Below are 16,408 nucleotides of genomic sequence, written 5' to 3'. Positions count from 1 at the left end.
ATTCCTGAACACATACAACCTATCAACATTGAACCAGGAAGGAATAGACAACCTGGACAAACCAATAACAACTAACGAGACTGAATCAGTATTAAAGTCTCCCCTCTGACATCCATCATTTCTTTGTGGTGAGAACGTTCAAACTACTCTCTTCTTGCTTTGAAATATATAATATTACTATTAGCTATAGTCATCCTATTGTATAATGAAATACTAGAACTTATTCCTCCTATCTAACTGTAACTTTGTAATCCTTTGACCAACCTCTTCCCATCCTCCCCTCCCCACTACCCTTTCCCAGTCTCTGGTAACCACTTTTCTACTGTCTACTTCTATGAGATAAACTTTTTTTTATTTCACAAATGGGTGAGATAATGAGGTAACTGTCTTTCTGTGCGTGGCTTATTCTACTTAATGTAATGTCCTCCAGGCTCATCCGTGTTGCTGCAAATAATAGGGTTTCATTCTTTTTTACAGGTGAATAGTATTACATAGTGATACTATTTTCTTTATCCATTCATCTGATGATGGACACATAGGATGATTCCATATCTTGCCTATTATGAATAGTGCTGCAATGAACATGGGTATGCAGATATCTCTTCGACATACTGATTTCATTTCCTTTGGAAATACATACAGTAGGGGGGTTGCTGGATCACATGGTAGTCCTATTTTAATTTTTTGAGGACCCTCCATACTGTTTTCCATAGTTGCTGTACTAATTTACATTCCCACCTATAATGTGCAAGGGTTCCCTTTTATCTACACTTTCACCAACACTTGTTATCTTTTGTCTTTTTTGATAATAGCCATCCTAACAGGAGTGATGTGATATCTCATTCGGTTTTGACTTGCATTTCCCTGATGATTAGTGATTTTGAGCATTTTTTCATTACTTGTTGGCCTTTAGTATGACTTCTTTTGAAAAATGTTGATTCAGATCTTTTGCCCATTTTTTAGAAGATTTTGAACGTTCTCACCACAAAGAAATGACTAATGCTGAGGTGACAGATATACCAAAACCCCAATTTGATTATTACACATTGTATACATGTATTAAAACATCACTATATCTCATAAAGATGTACAATTATTATGTGTCAATTAAAAATAAATGGAAAAAAAAACCCCATGAGGACTGAGACTTAGTCGATAGATTTTTACAATGAGGTTACTGATCACAGAAGTTTCAGTGGAGGAAAAAGCCAGACTGGAGTGGGCTAAATGAAGTACGGATACATGCTACTACTACATGAAAGAGTATCAAAAACCGTATGCTAAGTAAAAGAAACCAGACATAAAAGGCCACATATTACATGACTGCATTTATATGTAATAACCAGAAAAGGCAAATCCACACAGAAAGGAAGTAGTAGATTAGTGCTTGTCTAAGTCTGGAGGGAGCAGGGGGAAATGAGAAATGACAACTAATGAGTATGGGGTTTGTTTTAGGGATGATGAAAATGTTCTAGAATTTGATAGTGTGATGGTTGTACAATCTTGTGACTACACTAAAACCACTGAATTACATGCTTCAAAATGATGAATTTTATAGTATGTGAATTATATCACAATTTAAAAAGATAATGGAGGAAGGGGAGTCTCCCAACAAAGAAAAGCCCAGGACTAGATGTTTTCACTGCTGAATTCTACCAGACTTTTAAAGAACAACTAATTCCAATTCTTCTCAAACTATTCCAAAAAACTGAAAGTGAGGGAATTCTTCTAAACTCATTCTACAAGGTTAGCATTACCTTGATACCAAAACCAGACAAGGACACAACAAAAAGAGAAAACTACAGACCAATATTCCTGATGAACATAGATGCAAAAAAGCTGAACAAAATATTAGCAAACCAAATCCAACCGCACATCAAAAGGATCACTGACCATGATCAAGTGGGATTCGTCTCAGTGATGCTAGAATGGTTCAACATATGCAAATTGATAAATGTGATATACCACATCAACAGAATGAAGAGATGTGGAAGCAGCATTTGATGAAATCCCTTCATGTTAAAAACTCTCAAGAAATTAGACATAGAAGGAATATACCTCAACACAATAAAGGTCATGTATGACAAACCCACAGCCAACACCATACCAAATGAGGAAAAATTGAAAACTTTTCCTTTCTAAGATCCAGAACAAGACAAAGATGCCCACTCACACCACTCTTACTCAACATAGTATTGGAAAAGTCCTAACCAGAGCATTAGGCAAAAAAGAAAAAAAAAAAAAAAAAAAAGAAAGAAAGAAAGGGCATCCAAACTGGAAAGGAAGAAATCAAATTGTCCCTGCTTCCAGACAAGGTCTTATGTATAGAAAACCCTAAAAGCTCCATCAGAAATCTCTTAGAACTGAAAACCAAATTCAGTAAAGTTGCAGATACAAAATCAACATACAAAAAGCAGGAGTATTTTTGTACACTAACAACAAAGAAAAAGAAACCCAGAAAGCAACTCCATTTGCAATAGCTACAAAAAATAAAATACCTAGGAATAAATGTAGTCGAGGAGGTGAAAGATCTCTACAATTAAAACTATAAAACACTTTTATTTCCTGATAAAAGAAATTAAAGAGGACACAAAAAACTGGAAAGACATCCCATGTTCAGGAATTGGAAGAACTAATATTGTGAGAATGTCTATACCACCAAAGCAATCTATAGATTCAATGTAATCCCTATCAAAATACCAATGACATTCTTCACAGAAATAGAAAAAAATAATCCTAAAATTCACATGGAGCCAAAAAAGACCCTGAATAGCCAAAGAAATCTTGAGTTGGAAAAATCACACCACCTCACTTTAAAACATTCTACAAAGTTACAGTAATCAAAACATCATAGTACTGGCATAAAAACGGACACACAGATCAATGGAACAGAATTGAGAATCCAGAAATAAACCCACATACTTACAGTCAACTCATTTTCAACAAAAGCACCAAAAACATACATTATGGGAAGGACAGTAACTTCAATAAATGGTGCTGAGAAAACTGGATATCCACATGCAGAATGAAATGAGACTCCTAACTTTTACCATACATAAAAATTAACTCAAAATGAATTAAAGACAAGTGCAAAACCCAAAACTATGAAACTACTAGAAGAAAACATAGAAGAAATGCTGCAGGATGTTGGTCTGGGCAAAGATTTTATGGATAAGACCTCAATAGCACAGGCAGCGAAAGCAAAAATAGACAAATGAGATTATATCAATCTAAAAGGCTTCTGCACAGCAAAAGAAATAACAGAGTGGAGACCACCCACAGAATGGGAGAAAATATTTGCAAACCATATATCTGATAAATGGTTAATATCCAGAATATACAAGGAACCCAAGAAACTCAATAGCAAAAACACAATCTAATTAAAAAATAAGCAAATGACCTAAAGACATTTCTCAAAAGAAGACATACAAATGACCAACAAGTATATGAAAAAGTGCTCATCACTAAGCATTGGGAAATGCAAATCAAAACTGCAATGAGATATCATTTCACCCCAGTTAGAATGGCTATTATCAAAAAGATAAAAAATAATATATGTTGGCAAAGATGCATACAAAAAAGGAAATTCTTACACACTGTTGGTGGGAATGTAAATTAATACAGCCATTATGGAAAACCGTATGGAGGTTCCTCAAGAAATTAAAAATAAAACTACCACATCATCCACCAATCCCACTACTGGGTATATATATATATCCAAGGGAAATATATGTCGAAGAGATATTTGCATATCCATATTTGTTGCAGCAATAGTCACGATAGCCAACGTACGGAATCAATGTAAATGTCCATCACCAGATGAATGGAGAAAGAAAATGTGGTATAAGGGTACTTCAAAATGTTCATGGAAGGATTCATATTATCTTTTAATTCTATTTTTTCCATGTACAAACGTTTTGAAGTATCCTTGTATATGTACATAATGGAAAACTATTCGGCCATTAAATAGAATGAAATCCTTTCATTCACAGCAACATAGATGAGCACCAAGAATGTTATGTTAAGTGAAATAAGTCAGGCACAGAAAGATAAACACCACATGTTCTTACTCATACGTGGAAGCTAAAAATGTTGATATCATAGAAGTAGAGAGTAGAATAATAGTTACTAAGAGGATGGGACAGGTTATGGTGAAGTGGGAAGAGGTATAGGTTGGTTAATGGACACAAAATCACAGCTGTATAAGAAGAACAAGTTCTACTGTCCTACAAGCACTGCAGACAGTATATAGTTAACTATAGTTAACAATAATTTATTGTATATTTTCAAATAACTAGAAGAGAGAATGTTTAATGTTCCCAACACAAAGAAATCATAAATGTTTTAGGAGATGGATATGCTAATTACCCTGATTTGATCATTACACACTGCATACATTATATTGAAATATCACACTGCACCCCATAAATATGTACAATTATTACATGTCAATTAAAAATTTTAAGAAATTTAAAATAAAAAAGTCATTAAAGGCTTTTAAACATTTAAAAGATAACAGTAACAACTTTTTATGGTACTTACTATCTACCAGGCACTAAGCACATTACATACATTAATTCATGACTTCCCCAATTTTTATCCCAATGTTACAGAGGAGAAAACTGAGACACAAAGATAAGTTGTTTTGGGTGAGTTGATTTTGAGGCACTTAGAATGCTAATTAAGTTAGTGAATAAATCATATAAATCCAACACCAGGAAAAGCCCCACACTACAATCTCAATCTCAAATACAAAATAATTAAGCAAAAAAGGACTTTTTAATCAGGACTGGAAAAACCTAATTGTACTAAATAAAATTATTACAAAGAAATGTCCAGTTCAGGGGCTGGCCCGTGGCTCACTTGGGAGAGTGTGGTGCTGACACCACCAAGTCAAGGGTTAAGATCCCCTTACCAGTCTTTAAAATAAATAAATAAATAAGTAAAACAAGTGTCCAGTTCAACAAGGTTAATTTCAAGATCTGATTCTTTATGACCAGATTACATCAAATCGTTTACAGCAAATAATCCTGATAAGGATATACTTTCTCTGGTTTCCATTCTGCACCCATTTTCAAATGATCTGTACTGAGGTAATTTTCAGCCTCTCCTGGTTTTCCTCCCATCGCTGACTGTTCCTTTCTGGTTCTTTCTTTTCCTGCATTTTTGTCCACTCCACACAATCTCCATGGCTCCAAATCTTATCAATAAACTGGTCCCCAATTCAGAACTTCAATCTAGAAATCTCACTGAGCTCCAGATACACCCCATATATATCTATCAGAAATCATCCCAGGATGTATCATAGGTTCCCTTCCCTTTCTAACTAACCTTAGCCATTGAAAAAATTGACCAGAAAGTTATCTTCTAGTTTTGTGACATCACTATTTTTTTTCAGTATCTATTAATGAGTATACTATACGCTGAGTATCAAAAATGTATAAACTATCAAGAAAACTTAAAAGGGTTTAATAAATGAAGTACGCTTCTGAAGCAAATGGTTAAACCTCATGATTTCAAAGCTAAAACCATTTTGAATTTCCATGATGTTTTTTCAAATTGCTTACATATTTATGACAACATCTCAATGTCACTATAAGATAATTTTATAAATGAAAAAACAAGGGTACTAAGAATTAAAATGATTTGCCTTTGGTCATAATTATCTAGATATAAAACTAGGAGCAAAATATCTACATACATATTTATATACATGTATCTATTCTTACTCCTGCTTAAATGATGAGTGTAATTAGCCTATTTTAGAGCTTTCTAAGCTGTGTATTTGCCAAGATATCAATCCTTTCTACTCTCAGGGCAGTCCCCTGGGCCAGAAACCGAGGGACAATTTCCACCAGCCACAAGCAGCTTCACGCATTTACCATAGTGTGTCATACAAACAATATTTTTGATGCGCACCAAGAGGAGCAGGTTGGGAAGCACTGCCCTTATGGTATCTCATATTATTAATATAGTTATTTAATTTTAAGTGATTTTTATCTTAACTTAAAACTGATAAAAGAAATTTATTCTAAAATTTAACCTAACAACACCCTTTTAATCCCCACTCATAGAATTATATTAATTATTAGAAATAAACAAGCAGTCTGGTCCCATCATGATATACTCTTCACCAGCATGCTAGTTAAAACTGAGCAGTATCATATTCTAAACTTTTTTTTTTTTTTTTTTTTTTTTTTTTTTTTTTTTTATTTTATTTTATTTTATTTTATTTTATTTTTAATTTTATTTTGTCGATATACATTGTAGCTGATTAATGCTCCCCATCACCAAAACCTCCCTCCCTTCTCCCTCCCCCCTCCCCCCCAACAATGTCCTTTCTGTTTGCTTGTTGTATCAACTTCAAATAATTGTTGTTGTTATATCTTCTTCCCCCCCCCCCCGGTTTGTGTGTGTGTGTGTGTATGTGTGTGTGTGTGAATTTATATATTAATTTTTAGCTCCCTCCAATAAGTGAGAACATGTGGTATTTCTCTTTCTGTGCCTGACTTGTTTCACTTAATATAATTCTCTCAAGGTCCATCCATGTTGTTGCAAATGGCAGTATTTCATTCGTTTTTATAGCTGAGTAGTATTCCATTGTGTAGATGTACCACATTTTCCGTATCCACTCATCTGATGATGGGCATTTGGGCTGGTTCCAACTCTTGGCTATTGTAAAGAGTGCTGCGATGAACATTGGGGAACAGGTATACCTTCGACTTGATGATTTCCATTCCTCTGGGTATATTCCCAGCAGTGGGATGGCTGGGTCGTATGGTAGATCTATTTGCAATTGTTTAAGGAACCTCCATACCATTTTCCATAGAGGCTGCACCATTTTGCAGTCCCACCAACAATGTATGAGAGTTCCTTTTTCTCCGCAGCCTCGCCAACATTTATCGTTCATAGTCTTTTGGATTTTAGCCATCCTAACTGGGGTTAGATGGTATCTCAATGTGGTTTTTATTTGCATTTCCCGGATGCTGAGTGATGTTGAGCATCTTTTCATATGTCTGTTGGCCATTTGGATATCTTCCTTAGAGAAATGCCTACTTAGCTCTTTTGCCCATTTTTTAATTGGGTTGCTTGTTTTCTTCTTGTAAAGTTGTTTGAGTTCCTTATATATTCTGGATATTAATCCTTTGTCAGATGTATATTTTGCAAATATTTTCTCCCACTCTGTTGGTTGTCTTTTAACTCTTTTAATTGTTTCTTTTGCTGTGCAGAAGCTTTTTAGTTTGATATAATCCCATTTGTTTATTTTTCCTTTGGTTGCCCGTGCTTTTGGGGTCGTTTTCATGAAGTCTGTGCCCAGTCCTATTTCCTGAAGTGTTTCCCCTATGTTTTCTTTAAGAAGTTTTATTGTCTCAGGGTGTATATTTAAATCCTTAATCCATTTTGAGTTGATTTTAGTATACGGTGAGAGGTATGGATCTAGTTTCATTCTCCTGCATATCGATATCCAGTTTTCCCAGCACCCCTTGCTGAAGAGGCAGTCCCTTCCCCAGTGAATAGGCTTGGTGCCTTTGTCAAAGATCAGATGGCAGTAAGTGTGTGGGTTGATTTCTGGATTCTCTATTCTATTCCATTGGTCAGTGTGTCTGTTTTTATGCCAGTACCATACTGTTTTGGTTATTATAGCTTTGTAGTATAGCTTAAAGTCAGGTAGTGTTATGCCTCCAGCTTTATTTTTTTTGCTGAGCATTGCTTTGGCTATTCGTGGTCTTTTATTGTTCCATATAAATGTCTGAATAGTTTTTTCCATTTCTGAGAAAAATGTCTTTGGAATTTTGACGGGGATTGCATTGAATTTGTATATCACTTTGGGTAGTATGGACATTTTCACTATGTTGATTCTTCCAATCCAAGAGCATGGAATATCTTTCCATCTTCTTGTATCCTCTCTAATTTCTCTCAGCAGTGGTTTGTAGTTCTCATTATAGAGATTTTTCACCTCCTTGGTTAACTCAATTCCTAAGTATTTTATTTTTTTGGTGGCTATTGTAAATGGGCAGGCTTTCTTGATTTCTCCTTCTGCATGTTCACTATTGGAGAAAATAAATGCTACTGATTTTTGTGTGTTGATTTTGTATCCTGCTACTGTGCTGAAATCATTTATCAATTCCAACAGTTTTTTTGTAGAGGTTTTAGGCTGTTCGATATATAGGATCATGTCATCTGCAAACAGGGACAGTTTGACTTCATCTTTTCCAATCTGGATGCCCTTTATTTCCTTCTCTTCTCTGATTGCTCTGGCTAGTACTTCCAACACTATGTTGAATAGGAGTGGTGAGAGTGGGCATCCTTGTCTAGTGCCTGTTCTTAAAGGAAAAGCTTTCAGCTTTTCCCCATTCAGGATGATATTGGCAGTGGGTTTGGCATATATGGCTTTAATTATGTTGAGATACTTTCCCTCTATACCTAACTTATAGAGGGTCTTTGTCATGAATGAGTGCTGAACTTTATCAAATGCTTTTTCAGCGTCTATAGAGATGATCATATGGTCCTTGTGTTTGAGTTTATTAATATGGTGTATCACATTTATTGATTTGCGTATGTTGAACCAACCTTGCATCCCTGGGATGAATCCCACTTGATCGTGATGAATAATTTTTCGTATGTGTTGCTGTATTCTGTTTGCTAGTATTTTAGTGAGGATTTTTGCATCTATATTCATCAAGGATATCGGCCTGTAGTTTTCTTTTTTGGTTATATCTTTACCTGGTTTTGGTATCAGGATGATGTTTGCTTCATAGAATGAGTTTGGGAGATTTGCGTCCGTTTCAATCTTTTGGAATAGTTTGTAAAGAATCGGTGTCAATTCCTCTTTGAATGTTTGGTAAAATTCTGCTGTGAATCCATCTGGTCCTGGGCTTTTCTTTGTTGGGAGCCTTTTGATAACAGCTTCAATCTCCTTTATTGTTATTGGTCTGTTCAAATTTTCTACGTCTTCACGGTTCAGTTTTGGGAGCTTGTGTGTGTCCAGAAATTTATCCATTTCCTCCAGATTTTCAAATTTGTTGGCGTATAGTTGTTTATAGTAGTCTCGAATGATTCCTTGTATTTCAGATGAATCAGTTGTAATATCGCCTTTTTCATTTCTAATTTTTGTTATTTGAGTCTTCTCTCTTCTTTTTTTTGTTAGCCAAGCTAATGGTTTGTCAATTTTATTTATCTTTTCAAAAAACCAACTTTTTGATTCGTTGATCTTTTGAATTGTTTTTTGGTTTTCAATTTCATTCAGTTCTGCTCTGATCTTAATGATTTCTTTCCGTCTGCTAACTTTAGGATTGGATTGTTCTTGTTTTTCTAGTTCTTTAAGGTGAAGTGTTAGGTTGTTCACTTGCCATCTTTCCATTCTTCTGAAGTGAGCATTTAATGCAATAAATTTTCCCCTCAATACTGCTTTTGCAGTATCCCACAGGTTTTGGTATGATGTATCATTGTTTTCATTAGTTTCAATAAACTTTTTGATTTCCTGCTTGATTTCTTCTTGGACCCATATGTCATTAAGTAGAATGCTGTTTAATTTCCATGTGTTTGTATAGTTTCCAGAGTTTTGTTTGTTATTAATTTCTAGTTTTAATCCATTGTGGTCTGAGAAGATACATGGGATAATTGCAATTTTTTTGAATTTATTGAGACTTGATTTGTGACCTAATATGTGATCTATCCTGGAGAATGATCCATGTGCTGATGAGAAGAATGAATATTCTGAGGTTGTTGGGTGGAATGTTCTGTAGATATCTGCCAATTCCAATTGGTCTAGAGTCTTGTTTAGATCTTGTGTTTCTCTACTGATTCTTTGCCTAGATGATCTGTCTAATATTGACAGTGGAGTGTTCAGGTCCCCTGCTATTATGGTATTAGTGTCTATTTCCTTCTTTAGGTCTAATAGAGTTTGTTTTATAAATCTGGCTGCTCCAACATTGGGTGCGTACATATTTATGATTGTTATGTCTTCTTGATGGATCAGTCCTTTTATCATTAAGTAGTGTCCCTCATTGTCTCTTTTTATGGTTTTTAGTTTAAAGTCTATTTTGTCAGATATAAGAATAGCCACTCCAGCTCGTTTTTCTTTTCTGTTTGCATGGTAAATCTTTTTCCATCCTTTCACTCTTAGTCTGTGTGAATCTTTATGGGTGAGGTGGGTCTCTTGTAGGCAGCATATAGTTGGGTCCTGCTTTTTGATCCAGTCAGCCAGTCTGTGTCTTTTAATTGGGGAATTTAAGCCTTTAACATTAAGAGTTGTTATTGAAAGGTGTTGATTTATTCCTAGCATTTTATTGGTTGTTTGGTTGTCTTAGGTGTCTTTTGTTCCTTGCTTTCTGATTTACTGTTTGGTTTCTTTGTTTGTTGGTTCCTTAGGTTGTAGATAGTGTTTTTGTTAGCTTGTTTTCTCTTCATGAATGCCATTTTTATTGTGCTAGCGGGTTTTGATTTTTCTTGGGTTTTTATGGCAGTGGTAGTTATTTTTCAGGAACCAAACCCAGTACTCCCTTGAGGATTTCTTGTAAGGGTGGTCTTGTGGTAGTGAACTCCCGCAGTTTTTGTTTGTCTGAGAAATATACTATTTGCCCCTCATTTCGGAAGGATAGCCTTGCAGGGTAGAGTATTCTTGGCTGGCAATCTTTGTCTTTTAGTATTTTGAAAATATCATCCCATTCCTTTCTAGCTTTTAGGGTTTGTGATGAAAAGTCTGATGTTAACCTGATTGGGGCTCCCTTATAGGTGATTTGACGCTTCTCTCTTGCAGCTTTTAAGATTCTCTCTTTGTCTCTGAGTTTTGCCAATTTGACTATGACATGTCTTGGAGAAGGCCTTTTTGGGTTGAATACGTTTGGAGATCGTTGAGCTTCCTGGATCTGAAGATCAGTGATTTTTCCTATACCTGGGAAGTTTTCTGCCACTATTTTGTTGAATATGTTTTCAATGGAATCTCCATTTTCCTCCCCTTCTGGAATACCCATGACTCGGATATTTGAGCGCTTGAGGTTGTCTGATATCTCTCTCAGATTTTCTTCCATGTCCTTGATTCTTTTCTCTTTCTTTTTGTCTGCTTGTGTTATTTCAAACAGCCCATCTTCAAGTTCAGAGGTTCTCTCTTCAACTTCGACAAGCCTGCTGGTTAAACTCTCCGTTGTGTTTTTTATTTCGCTGAATAATTTCTTCAGTTCAGCAAGTTCTGCTACATTTTTTTTCAGGAAATTGATTTCCTTGTATATTTCCTCTTTCAGATCCTGTATACTTTTCCTCATTTCATCATGATGTCTAGCTGAGTTTTCTTGTATCTCATTCAGTTTCCTTAGAATTATCACTCGAAATTCCTTGTCAGTTATTTCAAGGGCTTCTTGTTCTATAGGATCTAGAGTATGAGATTTATTAACTTTTGGTGGTGTACTTTCTTGATTTTTTGTATTTCTGGTGTCTTTTTTTTGGTGTTTATTCATTGTGGCAGGGGGTTTCACAGTCCACCGGTTTAAGACTAATGACTAACTAAGATGTTGCTGTGGTTGCCAATTTGGTATGGCTCCCGCCGTGACTGCTCAGTTTGCCTCTAGTGTCTTGTGTGTGTGGTTGCCTCGGGTCTTGGGCTTCTCCGGGGAGCCACCTTTCTGGTCAGCTTGTACTCTGCTGGGCTGGTGGATCACGTACCACAGGGTGTGTGATCTCTGTTGAGCTTTCACTTTCTGTACAGGACTTCTCCCCGTTCCGTGTGCTCTGGCCCAGGCTGTTAGATCGTGCAGTGGCGACCCCACCGGGTGTGTGGTTCCTGTCGAGTCTCCGCCTCCCTGGCCGCACGTCTCCCCCCTCTGTGCACACTGTGCTGGGCTGGGGCGTGTGTTCTGCACCCCTCGTCTATCAGCTGGGCCTTCAAGACCCTGCTCAGCACCGCCTCGCCCAGGAAGTCTACCAGGTTTCTGCTAGGCACAGACGACCGGTCTCTCTAGGTGCCTTTGTAGCACTGTGTAGATCTTTTTCGGGTCTTGTTCACCTTTGTATCCCCCCGGTATAAACCGAGTCTAGTGCCCGCCTGCAGCCTGCTCTCCGGCAGGTTCAAGCGGACCTGGGAACTCTCCTACCACACTATTCCCAACCAGAAATTCGTTAGGCTTTTTTCCAAACTGGTGGTCGCAGAGATGGTATCTGCCTCCCAGTAACAGGAAGTTTACCGGGGCGGAGTCCAGGGTGTGGTGGAGTGACAGTCGGCCCGCCCGTACTTCCTAGCCCTCATATTCTAAACTTAAGGATGTCTTTAGCTCTTCTCAGTTAGCCATCACTATATTCCAAACACCCCAAAGAAGATGGTGGAAACAGTAATTCGGGAGCAGAAATTCCAAAAGCAGTTAATAACAACAACTGTCTCTTGGGATGTGAAAATAGCATCTGAACTATGTATGACCATGGTTAAAAATAAATACATTAAACTATATTTTAAGTGTCTAGATCAAAGAGCTCTGAACAGCAATTCTCTTCTGGAGGGAGTTTGGGGTGAAAGGTCATGAGAGAAAACTGACTGGTTCCTCCAGTCAGAGATTGTTAACTGCATCTCACCTGGTTTTTATTTGGATTCTCCATGAAGACACACTGCTTCATTATGTAGGAGACAACAGCATTCCCTCCTAATGCAGCAACATGAGCTCTCACAATAGCAAACACTTCAGCAATGAAAGCATGGAGAAAACCACTAACTCCTCCTTCCTAAATAAAAATGCACGAGAAAAATCAATCTATATGTATGTATATAATAGGAATTATACAAACTCTCAAAAAATATATATTAAAACATCCTAAATTATCTTGATATAACAGATGATAATTTAAATTGCCCTCATAATGGGCAGTTATTACATGAATGAATAAACAAACTGAACACATGTCTAGACAGGGATTTACTATCCTTACTTTACAGATGATGAAACTGAAACCCAGAGAATTAGTAATTTGCCCATGACCAGCTATTATTACATAGGTAGTAAGTAAATGGCAGAGCAAGAATTCATATCGCACCTCCACCTTCAGCATCTCTATCAAATCCTGTTCATCATCATTCAAATACATTGATAGTAAACAGAAACAACTAAACTTCCCTATTACCCATATCCACTCCGAACCATATTCGTCACAACTGCCTTTTCTTCAGTTTCTCAAATGTACAGGAACTTTTCCTGTCTCGGGGCACTGCACATGTTGTCCCTGAAGGCTTCTCACTCAGTTTTCCAACACAACAACTATTACTCAGTCCTTCAGGTCCTAGTTTACATGTAGCTTCTTCAGAGATACCTTCCCTGTCAAATGTTAAGTTCCCATTTTATATTCTCTGACAGCCTCTGTCCAATTTCTTTATACTACTTAGTATCTCTAGTAAATACATTAGTTACACAATTATCTTTTTAATGTCTACCATGCTCCACTTCTATCAAACTGTAAACTCCACCAGGTCAGGGACTGCATCTGTTTTGCAGGCACCTATACGATGGTACTTCAAAAAGTTCATGGAAGAATAGAATTAAAAGATAATATGAATCTTTCCATGAACTCTGTGAAGTACCCTCATATGCTAACACCTACTTACATAGGTACACATAATATTCCATACATATTTGCTAGGGAATAAAATCCAATAGTTCAGAGAACTTTTTCCATGTTCAAAAACAAGCAAAACAGAAAACAAAGGCTAGTCAATAGCTTTAAAATGTTTTCAACCTAAGTTTTCCACAAATACTACTAGATGTTATTGAGTCTAGGAGGAAATTTCCAACTTTAAACTGGAAGTAAAGGGAAAAACTGAATGCACAGTTAGAAAACCATGTTATCAGATAACAACTCTGTGAAAAGCCAGAAGATCCTACATCAGTCTTGTAAAGCTCTCTTTTTGTAATTAAGGAATTAAGGGAGTTGTTTCAGCCGGCCTCTGAGTCAATCATAATTTAGTACAATTTTTCTTTTATTTTTATCAGTTTCTTCCTGCCTATAAAATCAAGAAATTCTGATGAAAGAGTAGCTACAGAGGATTAATTTTTAAAACATTAATTGACTGTAAGAAAATAACTCATCAGGCAATTAATATAACACTTGGAATATTGTGCCCTACAGTTAATATTACAAGTCTCTGTTGAAGAAAAATCTACCAGAATGCAATATTTTGGAGTGGAGTATGGCAGTTTAAGCAGTAGAGAAGGCTTGGAAAATAAAATTTTATGATTCAAAATAGTGCAATATCCATGTGCTACTAAGATCAACTAGAACAGGTTAATTCATAATATATGTCAGCTTCTCACATCTAACCTTCTTTGTCAAACTTAAGTGGACTTAGAAGTGTCACCTATTTTAATTCTCTATTAAAAGACTTGGGGAATATCTTGATTAAGATAGTTTATTCTCCCTCTCAACTTAATTAGAATATGATTTTTTAAAATTACTTTTTAAAGATAAACTAACTTATCTTTAAAAAGCATCCATCTAATTAATTAAATAACCTGTCACAAGCCATTCATTCACAGAAGAACATATTATGCTAACTCTATGCCAGGCATTGTACTAGGTGAAGGATGATGAGCGTAATATTAAAGATAATATGCAAACTGTTATTTCTAATGAAGTATAGGAATATTACTGGTGAAAGAATGGGGAAAAAGGTATGACTGAGTCATCTCTATAATGAACACACTTTAAAAATACAAGCTGCTGCTGAAGTAAAATTTAAAGAGATTATTAGATTTCATTACTCAGTAATTAAAAAATTTCCCTATTCACAATATTAATTTGCTTACCAGCTCTATTGCATAATATCAGACACAACATAAAAATAATTTTCTTTTTTCTTGAGTTTAAATTCCTGTGTTACAAAAAATATAATAGGCTGACTCTGATACTGAACTTCAACCACATTAAGTAAAACATTACAACTACTGTAATTTAAAAAACAAATTAACATTTAATGATACCTAGTGTGAGGTGAGAATTTGAAGAAATGGCATTTTCATACACTGTTGGAGAGGGTGAAAAATGAGCAGCCTCATTTCTTTTTCAGAGGGAAGAAACAAAAGATCTAAATTTTGTATCTATAATACAGCCCCCTGCTATTTCTAAATGTGATCCCTTAAAAATAGCTATTTGACTATATCTCAAGCAAATAACTACTAAGAAAACTAAGCCATACTTTCAGGGCTGTTTTAAACCTCTAGCCAAACATAGATAATTTTATTTTTTTTATTTACTATGTGACAAGGACCTAGAATTTCTAACAATAAATGGGTTTACACCTAACACAACTCATGTGATAACACTAGCTGCTATATGAAATTTGGTAATTCTAATTTAGAATCAATCCAGATAGGTTATTAAATTATAAATAAATACACAAAAACACATATATGTCATTTTGGCACAAAATAACTGAAATTTGTTTGGTTTTGTTACTAAATCTTCAATCAGAGAAAATTCAAAAAAAATAATAAACCAACTTCTCTAAAATTACCTCACGAAGAGAAGTGGTTTCCCGGATGAAAAACATATTAATTATCCCAAGATATTTGGTAATTTTTGCTCCAGGAATGAAAGAAAGAGGTGTCATCTTAACAACCCCAACTGTGGAATTTGCACAAGGGGGAGCAGAACGACTTCGGAAATTTCCTTCAGCCATTGGACTTGCTTTTTCAACTGTCACAGCTAAAATTGGAGAAAGAAGAGAAAACATTAAGAACAAACACTGGTGACTCGATTATTCTCTAAGGTTTCCAAATAAGTGGTGACAACATTCAGCTGTCTGTGAGGCGAAGCCATGTCATGAAAGAAAAGAAATTATCATGCACTGCATGCAATTAAAAAAGAGAGAGAAAGAAAAACAAATGAGAAAATGCTGGAATGGAATTCTTTGGGAAGAAAAATGGCATTCCTGCAAAAGAAAATGTTGATGCAGTGTAGCTACATACACAATGATCAGTTATAAAGTGAAGAAAAAGAAAAAGCGGCAGAGCATTAAAATTATCTGCTGTAGAAACAAATTATTACAAGGAGAGTGTGAAAGTTGTTATATTTCCCAGTATGGTTTCTTCCATCTTTTTCACATGACTTCATCATTGTCAACTTGTAGATAAACCTTATGTTAACTAGTTGTAATATACTGCTTTTCCAAACCATTTTGATTAAACAAACTCATAATTTTAAAAACTTATCAAATGACCTTGGCAGTCTAAAAGTTGATTATTTATAAAGTAACAAAGAATAACAGCTACCACTTATTAAATGACTGCTATAAGCCAGACATATGTATTATAGTTATAATCCTTATAACAACCCAGCATCATACATATCATCGTCCCCATTTTACACATGAGGAAATTGAGGCTCAGAGAAGTTTAATAACTTGCCCAAGGCTACACAATTGTTAAAACGGCACTTC

At 35.6% G+C, this 16,408-nt stretch overlaps 1 protein-coding gene across 5 annotated transcripts in view; it reads right to left on the bottom strand.

Annotated features, from left to right (window-relative positions):
* Positions 1-16,408, bottom strand: part of C2CD5 (C2 calcium dependent domain containing 5) — a 107,969-nt gene that overhangs the window by 7,932 nt on the left and 83,629 nt on the right. For all 5 annotated transcript variants that reach the window (XM_063076262.1, XM_063076258.1, XM_063076260.1 and 2 more), the window contains 2 exons: positions 15,485-15,675; positions 12,559-12,705 (listed from right to left, as the gene is read on the bottom strand). In XM_063076262.1, the coding sequence (XP_062932332.1) occupies positions 12,559-12,705; positions 15,485-15,675 (338 nt within the window). The remainder of the gene's footprint in view (positions 1-12,558; positions 12,706-15,484; positions 15,676-16,408) is intronic.

This window comes from Cynocephalus volans, chromosome 12, assembly GCF_027409185.1.
Source record: "Cynocephalus volans isolate mCynVol1 chromosome 12, mCynVol1.pri, whole genome shotgun sequence".
NCBI classification, from domain to species: domain Eukaryota; kingdom Metazoa; phylum Chordata; class Mammalia; order Dermoptera; family Cynocephalidae; genus Cynocephalus; species Cynocephalus volans.
This window is presented reverse-complemented; position numbering and strand designations above follow the sequence as displayed.